This window comes from Astatotilapia calliptera, chromosome 17, assembly GCF_964374335.1.
Source record: "Astatotilapia calliptera chromosome 17, fAstCal68.1, whole genome shotgun sequence".
NCBI lineage: Eukaryota > Metazoa > Chordata > Actinopteri > Cichliformes > Cichlidae > Astatotilapia > Astatotilapia calliptera.
Window position 1 is genome coordinate 41,154,929 of NC_137438.1, and position 17,261 is coordinate 41,172,189.

The window sequence follows — 17,261 nt, forward strand, 5'->3', positions numbered from 1 at the left end:
AAAACTGCACGAGCCCATCATTGTGAACGCGCTCACGTGAGCTGTCCTCTTGCTCCGTGCCAGCCGGACCCCAAACAGCAGAAGCGGCAGAGTCCTTCTGTACACCTTGCTGCCTCGTCACATCTGAGAAATTATTATTATTGTTAAGGGAGCATATTTTCTGATACACAGACTTTAGTTTCTAACATCTCCTGTTCAATTCTGTGCAGTATTTCTGGGTTGTTGTATTTTTGGAGGGTTGTTATGGAAGCAGACCTTTTTGGTTAATGCTAGCAGAGCTCTCACCAGCTTCAATCATCTGTAAGACATACTGCATTGTTTAATACCGCGGTCAAGTGAGCCCTCACTTACGAAGACACAGTCAAGCTAGCCGCACCGCCAGCCGCACCTAAAATGTTGTTGCACTATTCTTATGCATATTACGGTACGGGTCTTTTGTGTCCTGACACTATTGTACTTCACAATCCACTCCCCCATACGGTAAAAAAATACATTTTTCCTGGCCAAAATATATTTCAAATATATGGTAAATATATTTTGTATTTGTGATGCTCCAAAAAAAGATATTTTTGAAATTTAAAATATATTTCTTTCAAACCAAAATACATTTCAAAAGATATTTGCGTTCAAGAAAATACATTTCCAACCTTTCAGTAGAATATATTTCAAAGTATCCCTTATCTAACCTCTTTGGACCTGGCGTCCACATATGTGGACGTCACATTTTGGGTTATTTAGACCAAAATACTCAATTTTGCTCTACAAGGGCCTGATATCCACTTCCGAGGACATTATACTGCTACTGTTCTATCAAAATTTTAAACAAATATCCTCATTTGTGGCTCTTATTTTTCTTAAAAACAAAAATAAGTTAAAAGAAAATCTGGTAATTCTTTTTTTTTTACATTCATCGGGTCCCAATATGCCCAAATATCAAAGAGAAATTAAAAATGCATGTCGTGGAAGAGTTCGGGTCTTAGGAGGTTAAAATGTATTTAGTGCCATAATAATAATAAAAGTAACAACATCTGCATCTAATCACATCTGCAAACACAGTTGGATTCAAACAAAACACAGTCAAAGGTCTAGCAAGAATTAGGTTATTTATTCATTTGCTTACAGTATTTCACATTAGACAATATTAGCATTCACTTGACTTTGAAATTAATGGTCATTGATACAGTACACAAAATACAACTGCTATGTACACTTTAGCTTTTGACAATATATACAATATACTACTTAAAGAAACAGTCCACTTTTTTTGAAAATAGGCTCATTCTCCATCTCCCTCAGAGTTAAAAAGTTGAGTTTGACCATTAAGTCTTTGGTCATTTTTCTTTTTTCTTTTTTACAGATTATACAAAAATCATAAGCACAATGTTCATTTTGTTGAGCAAAATTAAACAGCACTTCAAATTAAGCGAACAATCACTGTTACAACAGTTATTATGCTCATGATTGGCTGTGTGCCACTGATGGCAGGGTTGTTGGGTGTGTAATCAGGCAGCGGAGGCGGCGTCTGGGTTCAACATTTTATTTTAGGCTTTACAGCGGAGCTCCTTCTTGTTCTCGCTCTCTACTTTCTTCTTCTCCTCTTTCTCTTACCCAGCCTCATTAGCGACACCCCTGGTCTGACAGGGTAACAGCATGTACTAATTTTCTTCCCTTATTATAGAACCTTGTAAACACAACAAGGGTATTTTAGATGTCCTGTGGATCATTGATGATGTTCCTTTAATGATGCAATATAATATAGCACTTAATGACTTAATGTAATGTATATCTGACGTTTTGCCATTTAATGTTTAATTATGTATGTTTTTTTTTTATGAACTGGTTTAAAATCACTTCAGAAAAATACCACATGGCAGAAAATCATGTTTTCTCGTGTTTAACCTTATTTAAGGAATTCACACTGATTAATGCTTCTAAAAATGTAATTGACTTTTAGTTTTTCAGTGTGAATGATCAGACATTTGCATTTGATCTCTGCAGCAAGAATACCTGTCAGATGCCCAAGGCGTTTTGATACTGGTTCAAAATAACTTGGATTTGAGGCACAGAGACTATGCTTTGCTCGTTCATAGAATCTTCCAATGGCATAACACGTCTCTCCACTTTCATTTTGACATATTACAAATCGTTTAATGTTAAAGAAATTTTGATCATTATCATTCAACATAACAGTGAATGAATTACGTTTGACTACACGACTGTAATCTTCTGAGTGAAACACCTCGCCATTTGTAATGATTCGTTGAAAGTACTTTACTCTGCTCCTTTGTACCCCATAACGACTCAGTGCCATATAGTCATCCCTCCTAATTAATCGCACTTTAGGATGATTAAGTGCAGTGATACCATGTGTGCGAGTTACATCTTTTAACTGTTTAGGTCTTGTTAGAGATTCAAATATCTCCTTGCATTCATTTGAGGCATCTTTCAGTAAAGTCTGGCCATAAAATGGTAAGGCCTTCTGTAGCCAGAACATTTTTACAATCTGTAGCGCAACCCCTTGAGTGCTTTTGATCATGTCTAGTAGTTTAGCATTGTAAGACTCAAACACAAAGGCGGAATGAGCCCACAAAGGCCCCCAGTTAACTACACTCCTTGGTAAATGGAGGCAAAGATGTACATTATAAGACAGATTAGCTTCCCCATAGAATACCTCCATGTCTTTCACAAAATCTGTTAGAAGTGCCTCAGACTCAGTAATCTGCTCTCTAGTTATATTTTCGCCCAACAGAAGGGATACTCCCTTGACTAGTTTAGACCAGTGATTCAGTAGTGGTTCTGGCAATACACCTTTCAGTACAGGTAAGCTATAATAAAAGAGCCACATATACATATCATGGGCTTTCCAAAATTTCCTCAATGTGACAGACCTTGGCACACGAGGTACATTACATGGCGGTTTAATCTTTAAAAGCATTTCATCTAACAGTTTTGTAGACCTACCTATATACCAGTGCTTTTCATGGTTTTCACTGTTTAACCACAGCCCTGTTACAGTTCTTGCAACACCCAGAAGTACTGAATGCATATAGTCTGGGACAGACCCTTCGATAATATCAAAACTGGGAAGTCTACACAACATACTTGGCCCTTTAACACCCATAACAGCTTTACCAGACTGTAGCGCAGCTTCTACAAATTCATTAGTTTGTTCCTGATTGCGGAGCTGAATGTCCTTCTGAAAAGGATATACACGAGTGAATCCTCTGCCTTTTTCAACTACCTTTCCTTCATGAAGGCAGTAGGAGCATCCGTATTCACCATTAAACTGTTTAAAATTTTGGATCAGAGGTCTGGCAACTGAGTCACTCATTAGAATTAGAGGGATTACTTTGGTATTGACAGAAACGCCTTTGTCATCTTCCCATGTGAAACCACTGTCCTGTAGGCCCACACACTCATCAATGAAAGGTTTTAAGAAACTTCTCATGTGAGGCTTCTCATCCCCGAACCATAGTGCACAAAGGAGTACATTATCCTGTCTTGTTTTCAATGGCAATTCATTAATGGTGCAAAAAAGGGGCCAAATACTACAAGGGGACTTTTTAAAAACTGGCACACCATCACAGCTAAATGTTAAGCTGAGGGTTTGAAGGGCCGTTTCTGAACCACTTAAAGCTTTCTGATACAAAAAACCATCACAAATGTCACTGAGAGAAGTAGATGTTTCTGTTTGCCTTCCTATTAATTCATCTGTAATTCCTGGCATTCTCAAGAGATTTTTGAGTTGATCTTCCAAGGAGAGGTATATGAAAAAGTTATTGGTAAACCTACTTGCTTTGTCATAGGTGCTGTTGCATTGAACACAATGAACTTGGTCCAGTTCAGCTGACATTATATTACTGCACTGTTCACACACATAACAGATTTTCATGATGTCTTTTGTATCATCAAAAGCTTTGTAAAATGAATATTTTGTCCTGCATGCTGAATCACTGCCACCAACAACATTAAGGATTTTCATGATATCTTCAAGACAGTCATTGGTCAAACTGTGTTTGAGCTTAAGTGCCAGAAGTAGTAGTTGATTTTGCTCTTTAGTTTGACCTGAATCCACTGGGACCTCTATCTGAACAGGACCTGCAGTGCACTCTTCATCATTAGTCATCAGCAGAGTTCTGTCTTCTGGAAGGGTGTCTGGAATTTCCTTGAAAAGAGAAGCGAGAGAGAGAATTATGGGTCCTGTAAGCAAATCTTCAGTGTAAGAGCATTAACCTAGTGGACTCATAGACGCATTCATGTCTATATCGGTGAGATCTGCCCTGTAACCGTCTTCTCTGTATTTATGCATCTCTTTTTTTAACATTACAGCAGAAATTTGAAATTGGTCTCATTCACTAATTGTGCACTATTTGACATGTCCATTCAGTCTTGCCAAAATTTAAGTGTGTTTAGGCTGTCAAAATGAATGCTTAGTGCTTTCTTTCATGATAAATTCTGTAAGAATATATGATTGCAGTAGAAAGTAGAAATTACCGTAAAAATCATAATTAGAACAATGATTACTTGTTTTATTTTTTCTTGTTCAATGCACTAATTCATGAATATTCTTTAAAAAATAATGTCTAGAAATGTAATGATCTTTTTGATTTCATTTCTTGACTTGAAAATTCAACTAACTATTGTGTACTTATTTCGACAAATCTATAGTCCAATATTCAGAATAAATTTAATTTAGGTTTATGCATTAAAAGTGTTTTCATTACAGTTAACCCAAAATGTTTGTATTCCAACACTAACCTTAAAAAGAGACCAATAAGATTATTATTAATATTAATATGAATCAAGCATTTATTATTTGGTATAACTGAGGTAATTAAATGCTAAGGGATAAGATAAAATGGATGATAAGATAAAAGGAATAAAATGTTATTTTGGTAATCATCACCCTCAAGTTGTTCTAAACCTATTTCTTTGTTCTGTTGAACACAAAAGAAGATATTTTCAAGAATGTTGATAACCAGTTTCTTGTCCCTACTGACTTCCATAGTGTTGTTATTTCATACTATGTCCATACTATGTCAATGGGGACCAGCAACTGTTTGGTTATCAACATTATTTTGTTCAAAAGAAATTCATACAGGTTTATAACAACTTAAGAGTGAGCAATTGATTAGAGAATTTACATTTTTGGTTGAACTGTTCATTTATGAATTTACAAAAATGCAAATTGAACCACCAATCATATCATAAGGCATACCTTTTGACATTCCTTGATAACATTCTGAAGTTCTTCTTCTGCAACCTTAATTCTGAAAAAGAAAATATACAATAAAGAAAATAGAAATTGCTTATTGCTATATTTGAACTCTAAGTGAACTGCTATTAACATGATAAAGATGTGATCACTTATAAAGATGTTTATTGATCAGTAATAAGCAGATTAGACATAGCCTAGCTACATTCCCTGTTTAAAAGAGCCAACTCCAACTCCAGATCATTCATTTGGGAGCCAGAGTACCTTATGGTATGGTAATTTATAAAGATCATTTTTTCCTTACAATTTTCATTGTGGCTATTAATTACATTTGATAAAATTTACTTAGAATGATGTTTATACCATTGTTTTAAGCAACTGCATGTCCTATTTTTACAAGAACATAAGCTGAAAACACTAATTGAAAATCCTTCAATGCTATTCTGGAGTATTAAGCCCCAAATGTCTATTACACATTGGCTTTGTTTATTCTTGATAAAAAACAAACAAACATCTTAAGCATGCAGTGGACGATTATTTGCCACTTTGAACGATTACATAATTGTGGCATCCTTAGTGATTGCCACTAGATTAATTGATTGATTGCCCTATGGCATTCGTTAATGTTAAAGAGTGAGGGATATTACATTACCAACACACCTTTCTTTTTGTGCCCATCTCCGTTTGGTTCTTGAAGGAATTTCCTCTTCAGGATCAGTTAGATAACGTTTATACGAAATCCTTTCAGGAGGCTCGCTCATTTTGACTCACACGTGACCTGTTGATGACATTAAAATCACATTGAAGAAAACATGGAGGATTGTAAAACAGAAACTGCAACATATAAAATAAATGTAGTGAAATATATGCTTACCGAGCAGTTTTCCAGGGAGTTCGCAAAATTGCAGCGTCTTCTTCCGCGAGCGTCTGCACACGCAATGGAGACCTTAACAAAAACTTTAAAAACTTAAACGTAAAGTCCCAAAAACGTCCGTCTTTGTACGTCACAGGATTAATCGAAAAAAAGGTACTTAAAACAATATAATATGTTTTTTCTATGAAATCTATGCTCACCAGAGATTATTCAAAAAATGCAGCGTCTTCGTTCTAGATCTGTAGGTTGTGTGAAAGTGTAAAGGTTAATGAGCGGAGCAGAGTATGCGCATGCGCGTTGCCATTGTGCTTTTTATAAATAAAGATAAAATAAAAAGTAAATATTGAAATATTCCCAAACATGTGCAATGAACGCGCAAAAAATATTAATAATAGTAATAAAAAAAATTATTAGTTGTTGTTTCTTCCCCCCCCCTTTTTTTTTTTTTTGAAATATAACCGATGTTTGAGGCGCAATTTCCGAATGGCCGATATACAGACGGGAAGACACAAGCGGATAATGTTCGCGTTAATTAAGTGGTCGGAAGATGGAAAGTTCTCAATTCTGCCAACTGAACACATTCAGGATTTTGATGAGGAGGAATACTTAAACGGTTTGGAGGAAAAGGACGTTTATTTGGTGGAGTGGCGACAAGGCGCCAAGGAGCCAAAAGGCGGGTGGCCGGTCTATGAAGCCTCCATCATTAAGCTAGCAGGTGCCTTTTCTCCAGTATAATATTACTTTATTGTCGCTTATTTGTTAATCAAAATATGTAACTTAATTATATTATGATGTACTTTAGCCTTTTTTATTATTATTCTGCCTCCTCAGAAAGGGAAAAAACTTTGCAAACAAAGCTTAAGGAAATCGAAGAACAACTACCCAAGCCAGAGGTGCTTAAGAGAAAAAGTAAACCTTCTATGAAACTCCTTGAGGCCACAGAGGTCACAGACGAACCGGCAGCTAAGAAAAAGGTGAGTGTTTCGCCACGCGTACACACACAGACATATATACTAATATATATATATACCTGTTTTGTGTATATATATATGTATGTGTAACCCCCCCCTAACATTTTGAGATCATTCCTTCATACAGAAGGTGGCTTTTAAAGAGAGAGTTTTTTGTTCCATTTCTTAGGCATACCCAACAGACCAACAAAACGATCTAAAGTTATGGAATGAAAAGAAACTTGAACATCTACAGCGTGTCATTAATCAGTTGAGAGAAGAGAACTCGAATCTAAAAAGAGAGAACGATAGGCTGAAAAATGAAATACTTGAAAGTAAGTACTGTACTATTGCATGTTTTATGTGTGTGTTTACACTTGTCATATACAATAACTATCAAAACCTATTCACATTTAATTTCACTTTCACAGAAATCCCACCTCTCCTTCAGGCTACACAGCATTTAATTACCAAGGTTAGAAACAAAGCACAGTTATCCTTCATTAATAATCACTAATTACAATGTTCCACATTTCCTTGCCTTTTTAATCATTTTGAGGCCTTTTGGAGTTTTTTTGGGGTTGTTTAGCAGTAATGTTTGTGCCTATTTATTTTAGCCCATGAAAATGAATGCAGATCTTCCTGACGTAAGTAAAATCTAATTAATTTTTTGTCATTACCATTAATTTTGTTGCTTTGTTGTTTTTGTGCAGTTTGCAATCATATAAACCTAACAAGCATCAGTCAGCAGTGTGCCTAACCTAAACAGATTCTTGCTTTATTCACATATGTAGTTATATGTACTTGTACATTGTACCTAGGGTTGCGACGACTTGGCACCGCCCCATTGTTGTGACAGCCCTGATTGTACTTGTACACTGCATCGGAACAGGGAACAGTCTGCCACATTAATGTATTTTTAAATGACTTGTTTCTAATACATCAGTTTTTCTCTTACAGATGTCAAAGTCTCAACCTGATGCTGCCCTCCCTCATCCTCCTAAAGTAAGTATTAGTTGTTGTGGTTTTTTACGCAGTGTCTGTGTCACGTGATATTATGTCACATGCTAAGCATAACTATTGAAATAATAACTGTTTTATAACAGATTTTCCCAAACACTAGCTATGTTTGTTGTCATTCAGACCAGTACTACTGGTTAGACATTGCTTAATAAGGATTGTGTTTTTTTAGCTGCCATCACCAGTGTGTGAATGGGTTGATGACTGAATGTGTAAAGCGCTTTGGGGTCCTTAGGGACTAGCGCTATACAAATACAGGCCATTTACCATATAATTGATATTCCCGATTAATTTCTCATCTCTGATTGAATGCCTTTGTTTGTTTGCCTTTTTTTGACCATAACAAGACATTTTTGCAGGATATATATGGTGAATTTATATGCATAGATACAGTCGTAGTGCTTGACACATGCACAGAGCAGTAGATGGACTAGTAGGGAAATAATTACAATCATGATGTTGATTGCTGATGTCAGTATATATATTTTAGAGGAATGTTTTGTTTTTCACCCAAAATGAACTATATTCTTCAGAAGAGATTTTTTACCCCACTGGATTCTTATATATTGTTGTTTTTTTTGCTTGTTTGTTTGTTTGTTTTTTCTCCAGAACATGTATGCTGTACCTATTTACTTGAATTGTATAGATATATTTACGTCATCAAAATATGTCACATGACTTACAAGGTTTAGATTGTTGTGCAACATTGTCACATTCTGATATTTATTCAGTGGTTTTATGGCAGTCAATGCTATGTGTATTTTTTTTAATCTTTAAATATTCTCCTTTATAGGTGCCCAACTCTTCATGCAAAGCGTCTGGGGATTCTAAAGTAAGTATTTTTGATTCTGCTTTGTGCCACCGCGAAATGTCAATCTTTCTTATTAAAGTGTAAAGACTCAATCATCTAAGTTATTCTGAGTTCTTCCTTCTTTCATTTAGTTTACCAGTAATACTCTGTCTGTAACAACATTGTTGACTTCATATGTATGTGTTTATTTATTTAAAGGGTTCCAGTGATGCTGAATATGTAAGTAATTTTGCTGAGAATTTAGGTAGGTGCAAACTCAAATGTGTTTTTTAAAAACAATTTATATTGAAACACTCTTTTTATGTGATTGCAACCACAGGTGGAGTTAGCACATGCTACAGGGATAAAAATTCTGAAACATCAGTGGGCTACTGCTCTTCAGGCCCAAACACCCACTTTAATGGTGCGTGTTCTTCTGATGGCCGTCTTCCCACTGGAGGTTTTGATCCAGAGCAATTTAAAAGGTAAACAGCTTTGAAACTTAGTTCCAATGGTTAGCTAATAGTATTTTAAAAAGCCTACTTCTCTGTCACCAGTTTCTTTACCAAAAAGCATAATATTGTAGTTCAAATGTTTAGATGAACAAAGATCAGATTTTTGGAAATGTAACTAGCCAGACACTCAAATGTTAATGCTTTTTATAGGAGGACACAGCAAAACAGACATCGGCGCAGAGCGAAGAACTGCCCTTGATAAAGAAACCATGACAGCCATATATAGTAAGTGAAGACTGTGTATCTAAAATTGCATACTGCACAAGTAACTCACTTTGCAACAATAAAAATTGCACAGATAGGTGATGAAGCATTGAAGTGGTTGGACTCAGACAAAGAAGGTCAACAGATTGAATGCTGGAGAGTAAGGATAGATGACCAAAAGGGGTGTTAGTATTACTGTAATGTGAACTGGATAGACTTTCCATCGAGGGGAAAAAAAAAGGTAAAATTATGTGGAAAATATATCTGTATCTCTATAAACTCTATAGATATATATTAATATATATATAAAATATAAATATATTTTGAAATGTATTTTAGCGCATATATTTTTTGGCCAATTTTTGTATATTTTGAAATATATTTCAAAATATATTTCAAAATATTTTTTTTTACCGTATGGGCCCAGTTTTGGTTCATCTCCACTTTTCACCCTGTGATCCACAGCCCAAATTACTGTACGATTCAGAGAAAATTAACAGTAAACTTTACCCAATATACAGTACTGTACTTTTATTATCCTCATCTTTGAGCTCAGATTACACAAAAACTGTAAGAGGTGACACTGATATTTCTCTAGATTCTGGCTCTAGGCCATCTCCACTTTTTACCCAGTGATCTACCCCAAATTACTGTATGGTTTTCCAGAAAATTAATACTAAAATTTACCAGATTTACAGTACTGTACTCTATATATTCTCATCTTTGACATCAGATTACAGGAAAACTGTAAAAGGTGACACAGATATCTTACTGGATTCTGACTCTGGGTGACCCCCACCCTTCACCTTGTGATCCACGCCCAAAATTACTGTACAGTTTTCTGATAAAATTATAACCTAATCCATTACTGAACAAATACTAAAACATAATATATATACACTCAACAAAAATATAAACGCAACACCTTTGTTACTGCTCCCATTCCCCATGGGATGGACGTAGAGATCTAAAATTCATTCCAGATACACAATATAACCATCCCTCCCAAACAGTGGTCACAAATCAGTCCAAATGTGTGGTAGTGGGCACATCTGCTATACTGAGATAATCCATCCCACCTCACAGGTGTGCCACATCAGGATGCTGATCTGACATCATGAGTAGTGCACAGGTGTACCTCAGACTGCCCACAACAAAAGGCCACCCTGGAATGTGCAGTTTTTTGCGCTATTGGGGGTCTGGGGACCCAGAACCGGTCAGTATCTGGTGTGACCACCATTTGCCTCATGCAGTGCAACACATCGTCGCATGGAGTCTATCAGATTGTCAATTGTGGCCTGTGGAATGTTGGTCCACTCCACTTCAATGGCTGTGCGAGGTTGTTGGATATTCGTGGGAACTGGTACACGCTGTCGTATACGCCGGTCAAGCACATCCCGAACATGCTCAATGGGTGACATGTCCGGTGAGTATGCTGGCCATGCAAGAACTGGGACATTCTCAGCTGCCATCTGCCCTGAACAATGTGAACCATGATTCATCCGTGAAGCGCACACCTCTCCAACGTGCCAGACGCCATCGAATGTGAGCATTTGCCCACACAAGTCTGTTACGGCGACGAGCTGGAGTCAGGTCAAGACCCCGATGAGGACGACGGGCATGCAGTTGAGCGTCCCTGAGACGGTTTCTGACAGTTTGTGCAGAAATTGTTTGGTTGTGCAAACCAATTGTTCCAGCAGCTGTCTGGGTGGCTGGTCTCAGACGATCTTGGAGGTGAACCTGCTGGATGTGGAGGTCCTGGGCTGGTGTGGTTACACGAGGTCTGCGGTTGTGAGGCCGGTTGGATGTGCTGCCATATTCTCTGAAACGCCTGTGGAGACGGCTTATGGTTGAGAAATGAACATTCAATGCACGGGCGACAGATCTGGTTGACATTCCTGCTGTCAGCATGCCAATTGCACGCTCCCTCATTGCTTGTGGCATCTGTGGCATTTTGCTGTGAGACAAAACTGCACATTCCAGGGTGGCCTTTTGTTGTGGGCAGTCTGAGGTACACCTGTGCACTACTCATGATGTCAGATCAGCATCCTGATGTGGCACACCTGTAGGTGGGATGGATTATCTCAATATAGCAGATGTGCCCACTACCACACATTTGGACTGATTTGTGACCACTGTTTGGGAGGGATGGTTATATTGTGTATCTGGAATGAATTTTAGGTCTCTACGTCCATCCCATGGGGAATGGGAGCAGTAACAAAGGTGTTGCATTTATATTTTTGTTGAGTGTATATGTGTGTTAGTGTTCATCGGTTTGACACAAATAAATATGTCCATTTGAAAAAGATATTACACACCTGAGGCCTCAAGTATTGTCTGTGCAAATGTCCTTTGTGCCTGGGCCATCTCTTTTTTTTGTCATCAAAAATGTCATTTCTGGTTTATTTGGGAATGCTTCCATTACTGCTTTGGCCATCTGAAATGAAAACAAAAAATAAAATTTAATTGAAAACATCTGCAAATGTTACACTTCCCGTTTAAACAGTTTAACCTTTTAAGATTATTTTAACTTATCTTATCTAATTTTACAGAACAATATTATTGCTTTAATGTGGTACCATACCATGATGACCATTACTCCGCAGCTAGAACCATCCCGTTGAAATGGATGTGTCAGTACTCCTCCTCGAAGTCTCACATTCACCCAGTCTGTTTTGTTGTAGCATGTCCTTCTCATTTTGAAGTATTTACTGTGTGAACATAATGTACATGACATTTATATACAAATGAATGATAAAAGTCACACAGAAAAAGAACATTCTGTACTTTTTCATAAATCACATAGACACATATAATACATATCAATGTGTTTTTAATGGTGTGTCAGAAAGCCCTGTGCTCTAGATTATGTTACATGAAGTATCAAAAATAATAACATGTTCTTTTAAATCTACAAATGTTAACTGTGTCAAATGTCTCACTGCTTAAACACTGTCAGGGTATTTTTATTATTTAAAATTACATATGTGTGTAATTTTGAAGTAATTTTTTATAGAACTGATAACCATGGATTTTATTACACTTTCATCTACAACCATATGTCCACCTATAGAAAAAGAGGTCCTCTGTCCTCCTGTCACTTTTCTAATGGCATTACAGAATACCAAATATTTTATGTTATTATATACATGTAATAACGCATAATTACCGGAATCTTTTGGCTGCACAGTCAGACTCTTCCTGCTCCAAAGAGTTTCTTGAAGGATCGACCAAATACAGACAGCTGTCATCTGCATTTATGTACTGCGATAGATATATAAATTTAAAAAGTACATAAATTATGAAGAATGTTTTATTGAAACTAACTTTTTTTCACAGAAATGCTGCTCGTACTAACCAGAAACTTCCAGTGTACATTTCCAATGTTCACAAAGGATAAAATGGCTCTGTAGTTGTCAAAGTTCACCTGACATATTAGGAATTAATTACAAATTTGCAACAATACTTTTTTCATTTATCTCAAGAGATTAATAAAATTTAAAAAACTTTTGTCATTCTCTGATAAATATATAAGAGAGGCCAGGGGTAAATTTACTCAGTATAAATTAATACACAGGTGGTACTTTACTCCATCCAAACTTTATAGAATGGGAATTAGTCCCAGTAATGTATGCTGGAAATGTAGTTCAGATCCAGGGACATTTATACATGCTATTTGGGAATGTGGGAAAGTTTATCCCTTTTGGCAAAAAGTATTGGACAAAATAGGAAGGTGGATTGGTTTCAAATCAAATCAAATTCAAATTTTATTTGTCACGTACACAGTCATACACAGTACGATATGTAGTGAAATGCTTGGACAACTGCTCGTGACCTAAAGAAAACAAAAAAGGAAAAGGCTATGAATAAGATAGGAAATAAATATGAAAAATTAAAAAGGGTAAATTTAACTAGGAAGGAATAAAATATAAATTAAGGTTAAAAATGAAATAACTGTACAACACAAATTAGAATGAAGGGTAAATTTAACTGGGAAGGAATAAGATAAAATATATAAATTAAAGTTGAAAATAAAATAACTGTACAACAAAATACACAATATAGAACTATATAAGAATGTATGAAGAAATCTAAATATAAATAAATATATACACAATAACAGCAGCTGTACAAGTATTAACCGGAAATGAAGAATATAGTGACCAGTGTTGTGCAAAACCAAAGTCCAGAAAGTCCAGTGTGTGTGTAAGAACCATATGTGTGGGTCAGTACTGTGTGGTGGTGTGATTGAGAGACCGTATCGCCTGCGGGAAGAAGCTCCTCCTCAGTCTCTCTGTGTTGGTCTTCAGGGAGCGGAATCGCTTTCCTGACCTCAGCAGAGAGAACAGTCTGTTGTTGGGATGGCTGAGGTCCTTCACGATCTTCCTGGCCTTGGTCCAGCACCGCCTGCTGTAGATTGAGTGCAGGTCAGGGAGCTCGGAGCGGATGGTGCGCTCAGCTGACCGCACAACCCTCTGTAGAGCTCGTCTGTCCTGCATGGTGCTGTTCCCGAACCAGGTTGAGATGTTTCCCGTCAGGATGCTCTCTATGGTGCACGAGTAAAAGTTCCTGAGCACCTTGGAGGGCAGTTGGAAGTCTCTCAAGCGTCTGAGGTGGTAGAGACGCTGTCGGGCCTTTTTCACCGCGGTGTTGATGTGACAGGACCATGACAGGTCCTGCGTGATGTGAACTCCGAGGTATTTGAAGCTGTCCACTCTCTCCACTGGGCACTCGTTGATGACGGGGGTCTGGTAGTTCCTCTCCTGATGATACCCCTGTCACCAAGACTGTGCTTATTAGGGGATCGGTCAGTATTACCTAGGGTTTCAAAATATGACTTTGTGGTTATAAAGGTTTGGGTGATCGCAGCGGCTCGAGTTATTCTCAGTGTATGGAAGGAACCGTCTCCTCCAGAATATAATAGGTGGAAGGAAACTATGCTGAAAATGGTGTCGTATGAAAAACTCTTGGCTAGGATTAATGATGATAGGGAGGGTTTTGACAAATCGTGGGGACGTGTTTTTGGCTGAGATGGTTGGAACTTATTTGGTCAGGGCAATTATCTTTAGTCATGTTGTACGCTTGCTGCACTGTTTGTTTGTGTAGGCACTCAGTAAGGGAATGACTTAAAGATTTGAGTTAACTGTCCTTTTTTTTTTTTTAAATTTATTATTATTATTTTTTATTATTATATATATATATATATATATATATATATATATATATATATATATATATATATATATTTGTCTTTTTCTGTTGTTGTTTGTTGGTTGTTTTGTTTGTTTTCGTGTTGTGAAATGTTAAAAACAAATAAAGACTTCAATTATAAAAAAAAAGAAAATAAAATTTAAAAAACTGAGTTCTAGAATATATGAAATAAAAATTTACCTTGGACAAGCTTTGTCTCCTGATTAGTTCTCTCTCTCCATAGAGGATCACACTGCTCGTGTAGTGGTTCATAATGTAGATATTATTCCCCAGAATCAGCCGAATGGCCCAGTGGTGCAGGAGACTTTCAATGACCTGAGGAGTATAATAAATAACCTTTTATTACTTTGTAAACATGATAAAGTTGGAATACAAAGGTTAATAAAGAGTTTTTTTTATTTACGTATACTCAGTATTCAGTCATGAGGATATGCCTGGAATGTAGATCTAAAGCAGTACTTACTGAATGTGTAGGGAACAACTGATGTTCTGCCCCAGCTTTAACGTTAACCTTATGCAGTACTTTTTTTTGGGGGGGGGGGGGGGGGGGGGGGGGGGGGTTAATACCTGGTTTACATACCTCTTCAACAAGCCAGCTGTGTGGTCTAAGGGTCAGGAACTCACTGTGACGTATGACAAAGTTGTTACCTCTAATCTGAGATGGGACCACAGAAACAACAACTTCCGTTTCCTGTTGTTTCCACAAATATGCGACCTGTGTTTCAACAAGAAAATAGTAACTAAATAAAGTTCTAAAAATTCTTCTTAGGAGAGGTTTTAAATGTAATTTTTAAAAGTATTTCATGTACCTGACGCAACAACACAAAAACATCTCCAGATTTGACATAAATTTTAATGTAATTTATTTGAGATGTTAAACTACAATAAGAAATTAAAAATAGAGTCAGTTACTGTTGTTCTTGTAAAATTAAGGCCAGTACATTTATTGTTGGACTGACATTTGCCATTTTTCTGTGATCTGTAATTTTCATTTATCAACACATACATATAATAAAATCTAATATATAATTAATATAATTACAAAAATATGTACTAACAAACTTGGTTTCAAACACATGACATAGTTATTGAATTAGAGTTTGTTTGTGAAACATCACCTGTGATGCAGTGTCCTTTGTCAGACCGGTTGTGTTTCTTTCAAGGTGCTCTGTCCTTTCCAGTGTAGATGGAGAATCCTCTGGCCCCTTGATTTGTGGGTTGAATTTAAACGAAAATATTTGTTACTGCTGTGATCATTTTAAGTAATGTTTTATTAAGGAAAGCATTGCATTACCTTTTGCATGAATTACATGTTATTAATGCTGATATATTTCACATAATACTCACTAAGTGCGGTGTTTGTTGGATTACAAAATCATAACAAATGAAGAAGAACAACATAGCCTGAATGTATTTAATGACTGCTACTTTTTGTGGCCTAATTTTTATTGCACAATTTGAAAAGGGTTATTCTATGCATCAAAGATGCTCTAATTCTTCAATTTCACTTGTTATTTCATAATAATTATTTATTCATGATTATTGTTATCATTTTTTTCTAACACTAAAGATAACAATTATACTTTAAAATTGGGTGTACTCACTGTCCTCCTGACATCAGAGAGTGGCTCCAAAAGGATCTCTTTGAAGGGCCTTTCCATTTCCGTCACGGTTAGATCATTGTTGTTTACCAGGTGTATTTCAAATGGAGGACTTGTGGGGTTCTTATGTTCAATGTACTTTTTGATTGTGGTGACTACAACATCAGCACAAATTGTGACTGGAAAGTTGAATATTCCAGAGCTCACTGCTGGAATGGCAACAGAGGAAAATTTGTGCTCTTCTGCACATGTCATGACGTTCAAAATACCTTTAGTTAAAAGTTTCTTTGCATGGGATATCATGTGCACTGTGTGGTCATTCTGCAGACACGGGCCTACCAAATGAATCAGCTTCATGCAAGGTAGTTTACCTGCTGTGGTAACTGCAACCTGTCCTGCCTTTAATTTGCCATTTTTGGCAATGAAGACGTCACTCTCTGCTTGGATAGTACGTCCTCCAGTAGCAGACAGTGCCTTTGCAAGTCCACCCATGTGAGAGAGACTTTCATTAGCTGCATTAACAATTGCATCCACTTTGAAGGCACATAAATCTCCTTTCCATAATGTGACCGATGCTTTATTAGCCATGTATGTTGCTATTTTTTGGCTAACAGCTATTTGTTCCTGGCTCTCATCCTACAAAGATAAACACATGTCAATTTTCAGAGTCATTTATGACAATAACACACACAACATAAATGTAGACATTAAAACCATTTCTAAAAATACCTGGTTTTGACGAGCATCATATTGTTTGTGCTGTTCCTGTTTAAAGGTTTGAACAGTGGTCTTCCCTTTTATCTGTTAACAAATAACATTTTTGAATGACTTTATGTAATAGAATATAATAGACAATAGAATATGGCCATGAATGACACAAA

The 17,261-nt window shown here is 36.6% G+C and overlaps 1 protein-coding gene across 1 annotated transcript; it reads left to right on the plus strand.

The window, feature by feature from the left end:
- The first annotated feature begins 844 nt into the window (after positions 1-844).
- On the plus strand, positions 845-10,533 carry LOC113009391 (uncharacterized). Its single transcript, XM_026147660.2, has 9 exons — positions 845-7,063; positions 7,230-7,374; positions 7,471-7,514; positions 7,657-7,686; positions 8,000-8,044; positions 8,853-8,891; positions 9,069-9,089; positions 9,190-9,334; positions 9,515-10,533. The coding sequence occupies exons 1-9, from the start codon at positions 6,878-6,880 to the stop codon at positions 9,595-9,597; spliced, it is 738 nt and encodes a 245-aa protein (XP_026003445.2). The 5' UTR covers positions 845-6,877; the 3' UTR covers positions 9,598-10,533.
- The last annotated feature ends 6,728 nt before the right edge of the window (positions 10,534-17,261 follow it).